Raw genomic sequence first — 14,687 nt, 5'->3', positions numbered from 1 at the left:
TCCTACTGTTCCCGGTCCTTTATAATTTAATCCCTCCCCTCCCCAAACCTAAAAATAAAATAAATATCTCCAGACCATTCATATCTACATGGACAGGTAACAAATGCATGCATTCATCCCAATCCACTCTGACAGGAACTCCAGGTAGACTGAAAATTGCAATATTCATACAAGACCACGACGGTGTGCATTTTCTTTTCCTGCCAAGTCCCAGTTAATGATGACCAAAGAACAAAGAACTTCTGGGCAGCCCAAAGCAGTCACTACACGATGGTTTCACTTGTGGGGCTGAAACTGCTTACGGTTGTTCAGCAGAGTTCCTAATCCAAAAAGATATTGGAGTCTTCCTTAAAAAAAAAATAAAATAACCTTAAAAAAAAAAATAATCAGACTGACCAGTAGTTACTGGGCTGCCAAACTAACGCCGACTTGAGGTTACTCTGTGTTCACTGTTCTTGGATGTTCCCAGAATTGGACTGAAGCTGCCAGAGATGTTAATGGGTGTTTGACTTTTCAACACTGCAGAATTCACATGTGCTTTTGGAGGAACAGAAGCACAGCACAGGACTGGTCTGAAGAGAAGCAAAACTGTGATCTTTGCAGACTGTGGCACGTTTCTCAGGTTGAGGGGAGAATAAGCCAGAAGAACAAGTGCTTTTCTATCTATTAAAGTATGTTCATGATGGCATTGTACAATTGAGTGAGCACCACAAAGTGGACAGGAAGGCAGGAGCTGCGATCCTGAGTGGCAGGGTTACACGTTAGCCAGGACAGTGCATTATACTGCTCCAAAACGAACCTGTGGAAGAGAAATGCAGGGAAAATGAACCTGGAATTTTACTTCTCTTTTTTTTTTTTGGAAGATTTGACCTAAACTTATCTCTGTTTTTCCTGGTGATGCATTGTGGAAGGGACTATATTAATGCTTGTGGTGCATGCAAAGTAGGAAACTGAGCACAAAATGCGTGCCAGGTAGGGGTGGGGGGTAAGTTGTGTTCTCAGTTTATTTGTACTCCACCCACAGTTTGATTCCAGGCCCTTTCCCATTAAACAGCAGAGATTACAGAATCTTCAGAGAAATTTACATTGGACTGAACCTCTGGAAGTTTATTCTACTGCTGTATTAAAAAACCTGATTCTTGGACATCTCTGAGGATGGAGGCTCCACAGACAGTTCCAGTGTTTGATTACAATTTAGAAAAAAAACAAAATTACTTTTCCTTATGTCGGACTAGAATTTCCTATGTCTGAACTTGTGTTTGTTGTATCTCATTCTTTTCTTGTGCATCTCCCAAAGCATCACCTTTTTATTTAAGAGGATGCAAACTGAGATCTAGAATACTACATAATACCACCAACTTGAGTTAAATAGGTTGTTTTTCATGGTTCCTACTGGTATTTTCTGCTTGGTAGCAATGTACACGTTTGTCCACTGGTGGGTCTGACCTTATATTCTGTCTCATAAAAGTTTATTTTCAGTGCCTGACAGGTGACATAGAGGCAAACAGCCCTCTACTTATCTTCTGCACTAGGATAGATATATAGTGCTGTATTGATTCAGGACGTGTCTCCTTTACACTCCACCTCCTAAGATAGTGAGTATCAGGAGAGTACCTCTACCTCCTTTGATAACTCGGTTTGATTTGGTGAGTAAAAATAATTATTTACACAGGCCAGCTCAGACTGCCAGCTAAACCAAATCATCTTTGGGAGGCAAACCAAGGTGCCCTCTTTGTAAGGCAGAAATTACTCCACTGCTTTGCAGAGTAGGACAGAAGAGTGATTAAGTAACCCTCAAAGACCAGTTCTTTTGTTGTGGCCTTGGGATCTGTGGTATATGTTGTTTTGTTCATTAAAAAACACACGTGTAGGGCATAATAGAGGTGTAAACTGTTGATAAGCCCAAAAAAACGTCCCTCTGAAATTTCATTCTTGAGTCCCCCACGAGTCAAGGAATGAAATGCAAAAGCAAGAAGGCATTACCTCAAGACATCTGATGTAGTTTTAGAGTCAAGGGGGTGAGGAACTCGCTGAGAATTTCTGGCAGGCAGTAGTTCATCTGTCTGCGCTATGGAGATGTGATGATGTAACGAGGCCTGTGAAAGTAAAAAAACCAACAAATTAACAACAAAAAAACAATTTAACTCTTCACATAGTAAACATATAGGAAAATTCACAGCGAACAAATATATTGTGAACTGTCAGCTGGCAACTCTCTGCGGAACCCACCAGGATCAAGTGTATTTTGAAGTTCTGTAATGATGGATAAATGAATAAAATGACTTCAAAACTTTGAATAAAATGACTGCTTTGTCTGATTGGAATTAAGGATCTTTAAAAAGCATGCTGAATTCCACTCTTAATTTCAGTCAGGGAAGGAGTGATGAAGGAAAACACCTGGAGTATGTCAGTGTTTCTTTTTGCATTTCAACAACATAGCATTCTAATTCTTCAAACTCTCCCATTTAGGAGACCCACCCCAGAGTTCCGGACCCATCACACACTGAGATGCCCAACCAGAACACAGCACAGCCTTCCTCTTGCTCTCTGCTGCCGTGCTTTCTGAATAGCTCTCGTCTTTCTTTCTGGGGTGAGGTTTGTGCATTAGTTTACACAGGAGCAGAAAATGGATTTCATATTGATCACGTGCCAGGGGCAGAGGCAACCATGCAAGCCTTTCAAGTGGGTAGCTCAATAGGCCACATGGCCTGCTGGGGCAAAACCTCGAGTTTGTGCTCCTCCAGTTATGGCATGCACCTCAGAGGTGGAATGCTTCAGCTCAAAAAGGCTTAATCCAAATCAGACAGAGATGACTTAAATGTGTACTTCTCACATGCTGTGCAGGTTTCCTAACTGCAGCGCCATGCAGCACAAAGGAGACAGCACCAGCTGCTCTCTGAGCTGTTACAAGTTACTGCACGAATTCAGCCCCTTGCTTTTATTAAAAAATTGTCCAAACCAAAACAGTACGTTCCAAGTCAAATTAAACATTTAATTCAGCTTGGATCTGAGAAAGCAATTGCATTGGGTTAAGGGGGAAGGGTGGTGGCTCCTTCTCTGCAGTACAAAAATCTAGCACAGGCTTACAGAAGGAATTCATGGAGTTGCCTAGAGCTCTGCTGTGTTTTTAGAGCTGGAACCAAAACATAGTTTTTGTATTATTACTCACTCACAAAGAAAGGTAGTCTTACGTTTAGGGTAAAACTTCATCTCTAGCACCAAAAATACAGTGGCTTATTTTTCATGTCAGTTTGAGAGCTCTATTCCACACGTTTGGAGCAAAGCACATAATTCTGGAAAGTCACCATGAAAACGTGGGGAATTTGGTAGGTGATCTCATTTAACTGAGTACTGCAGCACTTTGCCAGTGGATGCTATACTGAACATAAAGCCCACCATACAGACTGCAACAATCATCCTAAATCAGTCCTAAAATGGCTTTTTGGCATAAGAATTGAGAAATATTGAACAACTTTATTCTGATAACTGCCTGATAGACACGTATGAGAGAATTTAGCTAAAAGACTTCAAGAAATGCTTTGTATTTGTTAATTAAGCTGAGAATGGATGAAGAAAATCTACTATCTTAATTAGTTTATATTTTGCTTGCTTGAGTAGCTACATGACTCTATTCAAGGCAGATTTTTCACCTTTTTTCCAAACTCACTACCTGACATCCCAGTAAGAAACTGCATGTCACTCTACTGGGATGAATGAATCTGTAGTAGTTGAACCAGTTCAGCTCCTGCAAGCAATACACCAGTACTTCTTGCAAGAAATAGCAACCTTCTGGATTGGTAAATTCTACATACACTCTGACACCACTGACAACACCATGCAAATTCTACATCTATGGAAACAGGACCAGAAGACAGTAGATGCTCTGTCAGGAGTGCTACTCTCTAACTTTTTAATCTCTGTATTATGACTGGATCATGGCAGGATAAGAGGTATGCCTCTCCTATTTTGGGCTGACTGAAATTTAGGAAATTAAAATTGGGAAAGACTGGATACAGCTTTGATGATTCTGTATTTAGCAGATGCCAAACTATTCAATTTTCAGGTAACAGAGATTAAATGCTAATAGCCAGCTGTCTTCAGTGAATTTACATCCTGGATTTCTTAGTTATTTCCAGTACTGTCAGTAGAGGTAAACAAAGCCGTCATTGTCAAAGGAAACATATAGGATCTAAACACAATTTTTCCTCCCCTACCACCAAGAAAGAAGAGCAAGACAGACCTTCAGGAAGAGAGGACACTGGTTTTGTGCCTGAGGACAGGATGACCAGAACCACTGTGGAAGATTCTCAGCTTTGGCAGTTGACACGAAGTATCCAAGAGCAAGAGGCTGCTGCTTCAGTTCTTCAGGGGCTTCTCTGGAGAGGAGACGTTCCCCTTGGCTCTGAAATAAGAATTCAAGGCACATCTGTCGCTTCATGTCATGACATCTCCCTCCAATGACTTTCATCTTGCTTACTAATCATCAGGTTCTGTCTTGGTATTAAGGAGCTACACTGCAATTATTGTGAATCTTTGTGCTTTCCTTTCTCCCTTGCACTTGGGCTCTCCAGGCTGGTGTTGCAAGATCACCCAACAGCAAGTTGTGTTGAGCTTTGGGGAGCTGGCTGCTACAGAGCAACTTAGAGGTATTGGACAGAAGAAACTGTTTTATATTTGTATTGCCAAGTAGAGATGAAGCGTAGGAAAAAAAAACACAGCTGTCCTGCCTTCCTATTTGCATCATTTATTTATATACTGTATTTTGTAGTATTAGCTACTCATATTCTTGCATAGAGACAAAACAGTTAATAAGAGACAGGAGCTAAGCAATTTTAAAAGGCTTTAATACCAATTTTATCAAACTTGGGTTGCTGCCTGTCAGGATATACATCTGTGATTGTATTCCTGCAGTCTAAAAGCATGACAGATGAACCTTCCATACCTGAGGCTGCTGAATATGAACACTTGGGTATGAACTTATTTACCTCTGTAGAGAAAGACATAAAGCCTTATGTATCATGAACTCCATTACCAAACCTACAAAGGGCTCCTTGGGTATCAGAAATAAAAGGTGACTGCCTTTGCACAATAAAGTACATTCCTAAAATCAACCTTTATTATTTTGCTTTCATTTTTTATTTCATAGAGAGAGAGGAAAAAAAAAAAAGCCTGTTATGTATTTTAGCTAGAAACATATCTCAGAAGAACTGAGGTGGCAGTCCATTTAACCCATTTTAAGTCAATAGGTAAAGAAGATTTCACTGAACAGAAACTGGCTTAATCACAAAGCCTTCAATGCTAGCCCTTCAAGCAGGTCCTTCTCCACCAGTAGTATCTTGCTCAGTAATCAGAGGAAGTTAAACAGTCCATAAAGCCCAGAGAAGGTTGCAGCTCACCTGGCTGTGGGCGGTTGGAAAGCGTAACAGCAGACCTTGAAACTGGCTGCTGAGCAGTCAGGGCTTACACTGTTCAAGTGCAGCAATCAATTATGGGTTACATGGACGAAGGCTCGACCTTCCCTGCCCCACGAGGTAATGATCACACACTGTTGCTTTTTTAAAACCAAAAATTACACGTCAATTACCAGGCAGTCGTTAATGGTTAAACCGAATTACTGTGACAGGTTCATCTAGAAATGGCTCGTCCAAGTTTCTGAGCCCTTTGGTCATTAACCTTTCAGTGCTTTTCTTAAGGCACTTGGATGGAGTTCCACGGAGAATAAGTTTTTTAAATGCATTTTTCTCTATGTGGCAGAGAATAGAGATTACTGAACAAGCTAAATAATGCAATGAGCGCTGAGCTGTGATTTATGGTTGGAGGGTTTGGTAACAGAATTCAAAACTTTTAATTTGCCCACATACCAGGTTGGAGTAACCAGAGACAGAAATTAGTTACCCTTTGAAAAGTGGATTGGTGCATTAACAAAAAGCAAGGTGGCTGTACACTGTGATCACAAAATACAGTACTGGCATTTTTGTGGCTGATGCAAAAGTGATCTTTCACTCACAATCCACTGTTAAGCTGACCACTGAAGCACTTTGGCAGAAATTACAAGGAAAACACAGGGAGGACTTTCTCCTTCCAGGCAGTGAAAGTGACATTTTGTAATCCTGAAAATCAGTCATCTTCAGGGAGTGAGAATTCTTAAGAGGATATAGGATATTTAAATTTAGAAAAATGACCTTTTTTTCTCTCTTTAAACAGAAAGCATCATTAGGAACATCATTATTCACTGTCAAATATGTTAGCTGCATGTACACCTTTTTGTAATTCCTTCCATACCATATGCATGATTTATCTTGATGAGACTGTTTTGAGCCACCAGTGACAGTCACAGATACAGATCCAGTTGCTTAAGTTACTGCAGATTGCTAAAAGAGAACTTTTAAATGCATGAAGTTTATCCAGTTTTTCCAGAAAAGCCTATTTCTTTATTAAAATATTGTGTTATTTATAACAGAAGTGACATGCTGCTGTGAATGCACTGCTTCTAGAGTAAAATTGCTCTGCAGGAAGTTATGAAGCACCTTAAATTTCTCCATATTTTTAATGGAAAGCTGAAGAAGAACTAATTCTCTTCCACAGCTAAATGGCATGAGTAAGAGTTCCATCAAACTAGGGCTGATTCAAGAAGTACCTTGATTTACCAAAAACGATTTGCATTTTAAGTAACCACTGATGTTGGAACCAACTTTATAAAAGCCACTTCAAACAAAAGTAACTTACAAGCACTATATGCTCTGGGCTAATTTTTACTAAGAAAACAACATTTGCATAAACATGCAGCACCTGTGAAGTTTCAACTGATAGGGTTTTATTAATAGGACAATTATCTCCCTTCTCCCTCCCCTAGAAATTCATGCGATCAGCGCTGTCGTGTCACCTCTATGCCACAGACTTGTCACCTTGTGGCAGGGATTTCCCATCCTCCAGAGGAAAATGGATTAATAGAAATTAATTTTATACAAGTGGATTAAATACAGCTCTGCCACAACAAAGCAAAGCCTCCTCTCTTTCTCTCAGTTATCTTGTATGCAACAATTAACTTTAAAGTTGGAGATGTAAATGGTCTTGGCATCTTTTACAATAGTATTTAGCCAGTCTCTCCAATTTTAACGTTACTTTCAGCTCAATTAATTTCATTAATTTAATTAATTTTGACCGAACAATGCTTGAAAATTAACAGTGGGAAAAAAGATTTTGTTGGAGAGTTTGGGTCTTTCTGTTTTATTTTAAGTAGCTCAGAAGTGTCCCAGCCTTACCCTACTGTGTTGGTAGTGAGATCCCACTCCAATGCCAGATGGGGATCCAGGAGAAGGAACTGGGGAAGAATTTGGTGAAGAGTGAAGGTTCCCTGTTATTAAAATTCTGATGTCATTGTCCATGTCATCTGGGAATGGGAGGTCAAACATATCATCTGGAAAGGAAAGAAAGAAAAAAATCAATTTCAATCTGCTGTGTCCATTTCTATTACAATACTGTTGTAATTTATGGTCTTTTTTTTTTTTTTTTTTTTAAATAGACCCTTGAGATAGATGAAAGCAGTGATAAACATTTTACTATTTTACTGTTGAATCCTTCCTCGTTCCTCTGACTGCAACCACACGGACTTGGAAGCAGAAGCTGGCTGACATCTATTAAAATCACAGATTTTACCAACACTCAGAGAGTGAACAAAGCTCCTGTCATGCCAATCTAACAACAATCCAAACTGAGACAAAATGTCACCTCTCTGCAGTCGCTCACAGAAATCCATTTAAAAATATAGCTGAAATAGGTTAAACAAACCTACATTTGTTACCCACAGCAGGTGCTGCTCTCCAGACCTGTGCTACACAGCTTGGCACATTTGCCCCAAGTATTCCAGGAGCAGTCTCAGCAGTTTCAAGGCAGCTGCTCACAGCATCAGGTAGCATCCAGCAGAAGGGCAGCAAGGCCAGCTCCACATTCACATGCAATGTGCTTTCAGGATCATTTCAAATTTCCTACAATTCAGCTTTTAACGTTTTACTTTCATCTCAGAAATTAAATGCGGTTTTATTATCATAGCTTGCTATTTTAATTTGCCTTATGTTAATTTGTGGGAAGGCAGTAAAGATACACAGAAAATGTGTTTGCATTCTATGAGAAGTACATTCCATTGCTCAGTCATTTGGAACACAAGTTATGATAATATGGGTAATTTACATGACGGAAAGTGAGGATGTGGGGAACACAGAGCAGAAAACTACAAACACCACAGTACAGCTTAAACGTTTTTTTCCTCATCCAGATTTATTCAGCAAAGATGTTTAAACAGTAATAATGACATCTGAAGTACCTTTTGGGGGGACAGAAAGGGACACTGGGAGCTGTCTGAATTAGAATTGCTACCAGATTTATAGTAAAATGCAGAGACCTTAAATACGAGTAGTACATTTCTACATAATTTAAGAAGTGCCATACAATAAATAATGTCTCTTGAAAAAGAATTTGCTTGACATGAAAATGGAAAGGAATGCGTGTCTTGAATTAGTTTATTTCAACCTGAAGCTCTAGTGCTGGAACAGGCAGGTGGTTGTTTTTCTTCATCTTCTGAAGAGAAAGACTGGATTTCAAAAGCAATGAATTAACTCAGTTTATTAACTTCTGTCCTACAACCTCACTGAACAAAACAGAACTAATGTCATGCTCTGCTTAGCCTCCAAAACATAAATGAGACGCCTAATAGCATAGGAAGCAGTTTAATCATTAAGTAGAACAGAGTTAAGAAAATTAAATTTAACACCATTTTGGAAAACGCCAGTTCTTGTACCTGATTCTAATTAGCATCTGAAGCACTAAAGGGCAGGTTAATGCAGGTTAAATATTCCTCAGCACAGCATTCAGTCAGGATTCTGGGGCTTTGAAAGGACAGCTGCTTAAGTATTAAGAGGGGTAACTTCCCTTCTTTGAGGCCCACTGAAATTCCCGGAGGAAGAGATCAAAGCAGATTCTTTCATTAAAAATAGTGAGCCTTTCTACCCCTCTCTACTGTAATTTGCCTGAGTGAAACGTCTTTATTCTAAGTGACTGGTAAGTTTGAATTATTTTACAATCATTTTTAAAAACCTATGGCAAAACAGTTAGGAAAATACTTATTATGAAGTATTAAGCTGAGTCTTGGAGATATAAATTATAGAGTTAAGTATGTTTAAAAATCCACACTGTTAATAATAGAGATCTCACAGTTTGGTTGGTCTATTTTGCATTCTTTTACAGGAAGACAAAAATTCTAGAACAAACACCTTCCCTCCTCATGAGCTTTCCACTCCACAGACCACGAAGCAAACAACTGCTACAGATCAACTTGGCCTGACTGAGTCACAAGTTAATCACAATGACAAGAAAAAGCATTTCGTAGTCAGTGCCATTTTGTGTATTGATTGGCCAATATTGCTTTTGGAATAAACCAGTACTGAACACACACTATAAAAACATACTATACTATTCTTTATCACGTAGGTATTGTTTGTGCTCTCTACATTAAATTAGAGTGGTATGGGGTCCATGGGAGAAGACAGATCCATTCAGATCTTACTGCTAACGGGAACAGCTCTGCTTGTGTTTTGAACAGGACACCAGACACAGGCTGACTTACCATTAGTTGGGCTGAACCCATCCTCATTGGGGTAATTTGCTGGTGCTACCTGGATAGTAGCAGAGGTTGGGAAAACCAGGATGTGTGTACAGGAGGCATCCTGAGGGGTATTCAGCTGAGATGACTGCAGGTTCAGTGCAGTACTTCGTCCAAACACTGATCCCATAGTGACAGCATCTTCCAGAAAAGAAGCAATGGCAGAGGCATTAATTTGCATCATCTTCAAAATATGCTTTCAATGTCCTATTACATTTCTAAGGATCTAATCTTGATTTGCATGCTAATAAAAATGTTTAAAGGTTCTTATCTTAAAAAGAATAAATTACCAGAAAAGCCTGAAATTAAGATCACAAGTCACATAGATAACATTCAGCTATGTGAATTCCCATACAATACCCCACCTTTCCTTTCCATTTTGCTGCCCCTTAATCAAAGATTTGCTTGTTAAATGAGCAAGGCAAATTTATTTTGGACAGGCACACCTATAGAGCTCCAAATTATGCAATACACCGCACTTTGATTGGCACTGAAAGAGACACAACTTGCCATCTACTTTTTCACATTACAAAACTCTGTTTTGAAAGTTATTCAACTTTTCAAGCTCATTTACTTTCTGTTCCACATAGTAAACTTTTCTATATAAACTAAAAGCCAGAGTAGTTTGTAAGGATATCTCAACATATACACAAAAAATATGTGCTTAAGAAGTACACAAAATAAGGAAAAGGGAAAAAATGCAGCATGGAAGGGCCTCAAGCTTCGAAACCTTTCAATTGAAGCCTATAGATCGATGCTTACAGAAGAATTATCTAAAAACATTCTTAAATATAAGCACGTTTATCCTTACTCCCACTTCCCTAGCCCCCAACTCTTTCATATGATAGACTGTAACAGTGTCTGCATTCCTCCTTGCATAATGGTTTCTACAACACTACATTTCAGCTAATGAGCACTGGGCGATTTGGAAACATGACCTCCCCAAGGAAAAGGTCATCAGATTACCAGTGGCACAAAGTAATCTCTTCTCCTAGGAGTTAAGGCACCAGACAACGTAACCCTTCCTGATATTTTGGGAATTCTGCTGGCTCAGCTTATGTTCTACCACATTCAGCCATGCTAGTCTTGTTGGGCTCAAAAGTCTCCCAGAATTGACATGCTTCTTATGCGCTAAGTAAGATAAAAGAAGTTAGAACAGCTGGATAAAATTCACCTGGCATGACGACAAATGACCCCTGTGGCTCCATGGCAACTAAGCAGGCACTGAGGATAGAAGGAGAGTCTGCTGATGAGATGCCACACATGCGGCACACCTCCTTCAGCTGTTTGCTGATTGTCTGCAGGGAGCATTCCCCAAGGAGGATACTCCAGTCTGAAATGAAGCAAATTTAGACAGAACAGATAATGAGGTTTCTAAAAATCCAGAACTTGCTTGCATAATGTTTCTTTTTTTTTCAGTGTTTTCATCTACATGGAAATCTTTTTAGGAACTGCACTGATTCTTTTTTGAAAAAGCACATCTGTTCTCATCTGGCATGCTGCATAACCATAACTCTTGAAATGTAAGCAAATAGGTATGAATTCACACACTGAACACAAAAGGAATTTTGTTAAGCCTTGTAATGAATAAAATACACTAAACAAAACAAAGTGAAAGCTTTGTTAGTCTTTCAATGCTGTGGATATACCTTTAAGAAACTACAGTTAGTCACTGAACTGACTTTCAGAAAACAAAGGAAGAGAGCTGCTTACTAAACTCTGAGTTTGCCATCCTACCTTCATTCCAATTAACTCCCATGTATATGAGGGATAACAAATTCCCTTAACAGGGCAGGCAACATCCCTTCTTCCCTACATGTACTGGATGGGAGAAGGCATTGAATTGGTGCTTCTTGCCCCCGGAGTAATTCTTTGTGCTTTTAGACTGAACTGTTATTTATTATGCACTGTTTTTCTATTTTTTTCCTGTCTTATGAAATACAGAACCTCTTACAATAAGCTAAGTAGAGGAATTCACATCACATTCATTTATCACGATAAAAGGACATTCACTCATGTCTGTGTTTGCCTGCCTAATTTCTCTTCATGTTTGAAATAAGGAGACAAATGAAGATGCAGAGCACCTTCTCAGAACCCCATTTTTTGACCAACCAGCCAAGAGCTGACTAGTGGCCACGGTCATTAGAGAAGAAAGAGGAGCTGCCAAATGCATCTACTAGATGGAACTAGAGAGGAATCACTGCTGAAATGAAGCAAGGCACTTCCTTCCCTTGCTGCATTAAGGGATCTGAACCTAAAGCACTCCAGAGGTTGCTGTTCCATCTGAGCTGTTAGGAATGCTAAATCTTGGGAACTCTTTGTGGACTGCAGGGAGCCTTGTTGCTGGCTAATGCCCATCATCACTTAGTTTTGTATACCACAGAAAAAAAAGATTTTTTTTGATTCATTAACCTCATTTCCAAGTATTTCTGTTTGAAAGTGAAGAATCACAACTGAATCCTGTTCCTGTGACAGGGCAACTACTGCTAGGCTGTGGTTGGACTTGATGATCTTTAAGATCTTTTCCAACCTGAGCAACTCTATGATTCTGAGAAATCTATTCCTAACACGACCAAACCCAGTGCTGACTTCCAGTTGGAAATATCCTCTGCAAATGTTAGTTACGTTAGCACTCTACAACTTCCTGAAGGGAGGTTGTGATGAGGAAGGGTTTGGCCTCTTCTCCAGGCAACAAACAGGACATGAGGAAATGGCCGCAAGTTGTACCAGTGGAGGTTTAGGTTGGACACAAGGAAGAACTTTTTCTCTCAGAGAGTGGTCAGGTGCTGGAATGGCTGCACAGGGAGGTGGTGAAGTCGCCATCCCTGGCAGTGTTCAAGAGGATGAGGAGCTGTGAGATGTGGTTTAGTGCTTGTGGTAGTGATGGTGATGGGAGGACGGTTGGACTAGATGATCTTGCAGGTCGTTTCCAACCTTGTGATTCTATGATTCTATGTTAATCTGCACAACATCTACAAGATGTGTGAGAGTAGCATCAGGCCCAGCATACAAACATGGACAGATTGCAGCAAATGCTTATAAAAAGCACTACAAAAATCCAGTGCCAGGATTGGATTATCAATCTAATTTTCCCAGCTTTAAAGGTTCGTGATCAACTCTGTAAAACACCCTGCTTTGCAAAACAACCAAGACCACTGGCAGTGACAGTGCTGGCATCACAGACCTTTTAACTCCCCATGGCCGAGGCGGCCGAGCCGCCCTATGACAACTCTCCAAGGCAGTGATGTCATCTGTACAATACCAATACACCATTCCCACAGCTTCTGCAGACCGATTTTACGTGCAGACAACTTGCTCCTCCTTGACCTGTAGAGTAACAGAGAAAAAAAATGGGTTACATAGAATCAAGGATAATATCCAGATTTCTACTGTACACAGTTATGTCACTGCTTAACATCTATAGGAGCTCTTGCAGCTCTGTAGAGTGTCTGCCTTACCTTCCTCATATGAAGCAGAAAATCTGTCTGCTTTCAGTACTGGTATTGCAATGGTAATGAGAGGTGTCAGTATGCTGAGCAACATACAAGTTGTTCTTGAAGGTAAGATTTGTAGGTAGTGTTTGTGAAACAAGTGTAATACAACAACAACTTCTCTCTCTCTGATTTGTAAGTTTAATACTATAAAATGTCAATTTAAACATGATCACTGCTAACATTATCATGATCACAACAGGAAATAAAATTAGAATGAGATGTGCAAGAAAGAAATGCAGTGAGGGATGATGAGGTTTTGATAACTACAGAATAGTAGTTACAGATAAACAGTGAGGTTTGATAACTACAGAACTAGATTTAATGCAAAAAAATCAAGGTTTTTACCTGTTTGGTAAATCAATGTTAACGATGCAGGTTTCCAGCAATTCACCATGAAGATCCGTGCAGGATGCCAGAAGCCAGCGCTGATCATGGGACAAACAATAGCCAACAAAAAGCACGTTGTATTTCTGACTGGCCTCTCCAAATGTTTCTCCCAGCTCTGTCTGTTTGTCCTTGATGGGTGCCAGTATGAAAGGAGGTGAGTATAGCTGGATTGGGCTGGGCCTCTGCAATAAAGTCAACATAACAATCAGCAGACATATAACTATTTCATGCAAGAAGTATACAGCATAGACTGGCAGCAAGGACAGAAAAAAATGAGTTTGAAACAATGTATAGGTTGAAGACATTCATAGTCAAAAGAGATTCTGGAAAAAGGGGTGATGTAGACAAATCATTCCTGCTAGTTTAAACTGATGTAATTCAAAACTTACTTATCTAAGGATTTCTTTTTATATATAGGGAAACGATGGAATGAAGCAGCCTTTGCACAAAGCTGCTATCAATCACCAAGACAAGGAGGACCTGAAACCTGTGCTTCTATATATCATTTGCTAAAATTGATGGCATCTTCTCACTTTTGTCCATTCACATACTAACTGCAGAACTATGGATGCAATTTGATGTGAGGTATCAGGGAGTTAAAAACAGTAAAGGCAGAGCTCAAACTATTTCCTTCTATCTGGGCATGAGGTATATCATACTGTCATGAACGTTAGGCATGATGTCTGAAATTCTGTCTGTTTTATCTCACAGTTTCCTTTCAGAAACACTTTGGTCTTTGATACAGCTGAACATTGGCCTGCTAATTAATCAGATCCTCTGTATGCATTATACTGCTTATCTTTAAGAAATAAGCCACCAGCAGCCCCTCAGAACACTAACCTGTAGGAGTCTGTAAGAAATCAAGGCCATTTCATAATGTTTAATGATAAGAGGAAGCAAATTAGTATTGTAAATAATACCACGTACAGTTCTCCTACTGACCCTGATAGCAGTAAATCATTAAATCTTCCTTTTTTTTTTTCCACCAAATCATAGAAGGCTTAGACTAGAAGGGACCTCCTGCTCAAAGCAGGGACAATTAGATAAGATTACCAGGGCTCTGGCCAGGCAAATTGCCTGAGCAACCTGTTGCAGTGTTGGATCACCAATGCAATGACTGAGCGTTTTAGGGTTAGGGTTTTTATTTAAAC

The 14,687-nt window shown here is 39.7% G+C and overlaps 1 protein-coding gene across 1 annotated transcript in view; it reads right to left on the bottom strand.

Moving 5' to 3' along the window:
• Window positions 1-666: 666 nt before the first annotated feature.
• The window catches only part of MED13L (mediator complex subunit 13L), a gene marked incomplete at both ends in the record, with an annotated part of 176,746 nt that continues 162,725 nt past the window's right edge, over window positions 667-14,687 (bottom strand). Inside the window, 8 exons of the mRNA XM_079543939.1 lie at window positions 667-799; window positions 1,984-2,096; window positions 4,241-4,402; window positions 7,263-7,417; window positions 9,620-9,796; window positions 10,830-10,988; window positions 12,840-12,982; window positions 13,495-13,718. Coding sequence (XP_079400065.1) covers window positions 667-799; window positions 1,984-2,096; window positions 4,241-4,402; window positions 7,263-7,417; window positions 9,620-9,796; window positions 10,830-10,988; window positions 12,840-12,982; window positions 13,495-13,718 — 1,266 coding nt within the window. The remainder of the gene's footprint in view (window positions 800-1,983; window positions 2,097-4,240; window positions 4,403-7,262; window positions 7,418-9,619; window positions 9,797-10,829; window positions 10,989-12,839; window positions 12,983-13,494; window positions 13,719-14,687) is intronic.

The sequence above is a fragment of the Tetrao urogallus genome, assembly GCF_951394365.1.
Source record: "Tetrao urogallus genome assembly, chromosome: 17".
NCBI classification, from domain to species: Eukaryota; Metazoa; Chordata; class Aves; order Galliformes; family Phasianidae; genus Tetrao; species Tetrao urogallus.
Note: the sequence above shows the minus strand (reverse complement) of the source record. Positions and strands in the feature narration are given on the sequence as shown.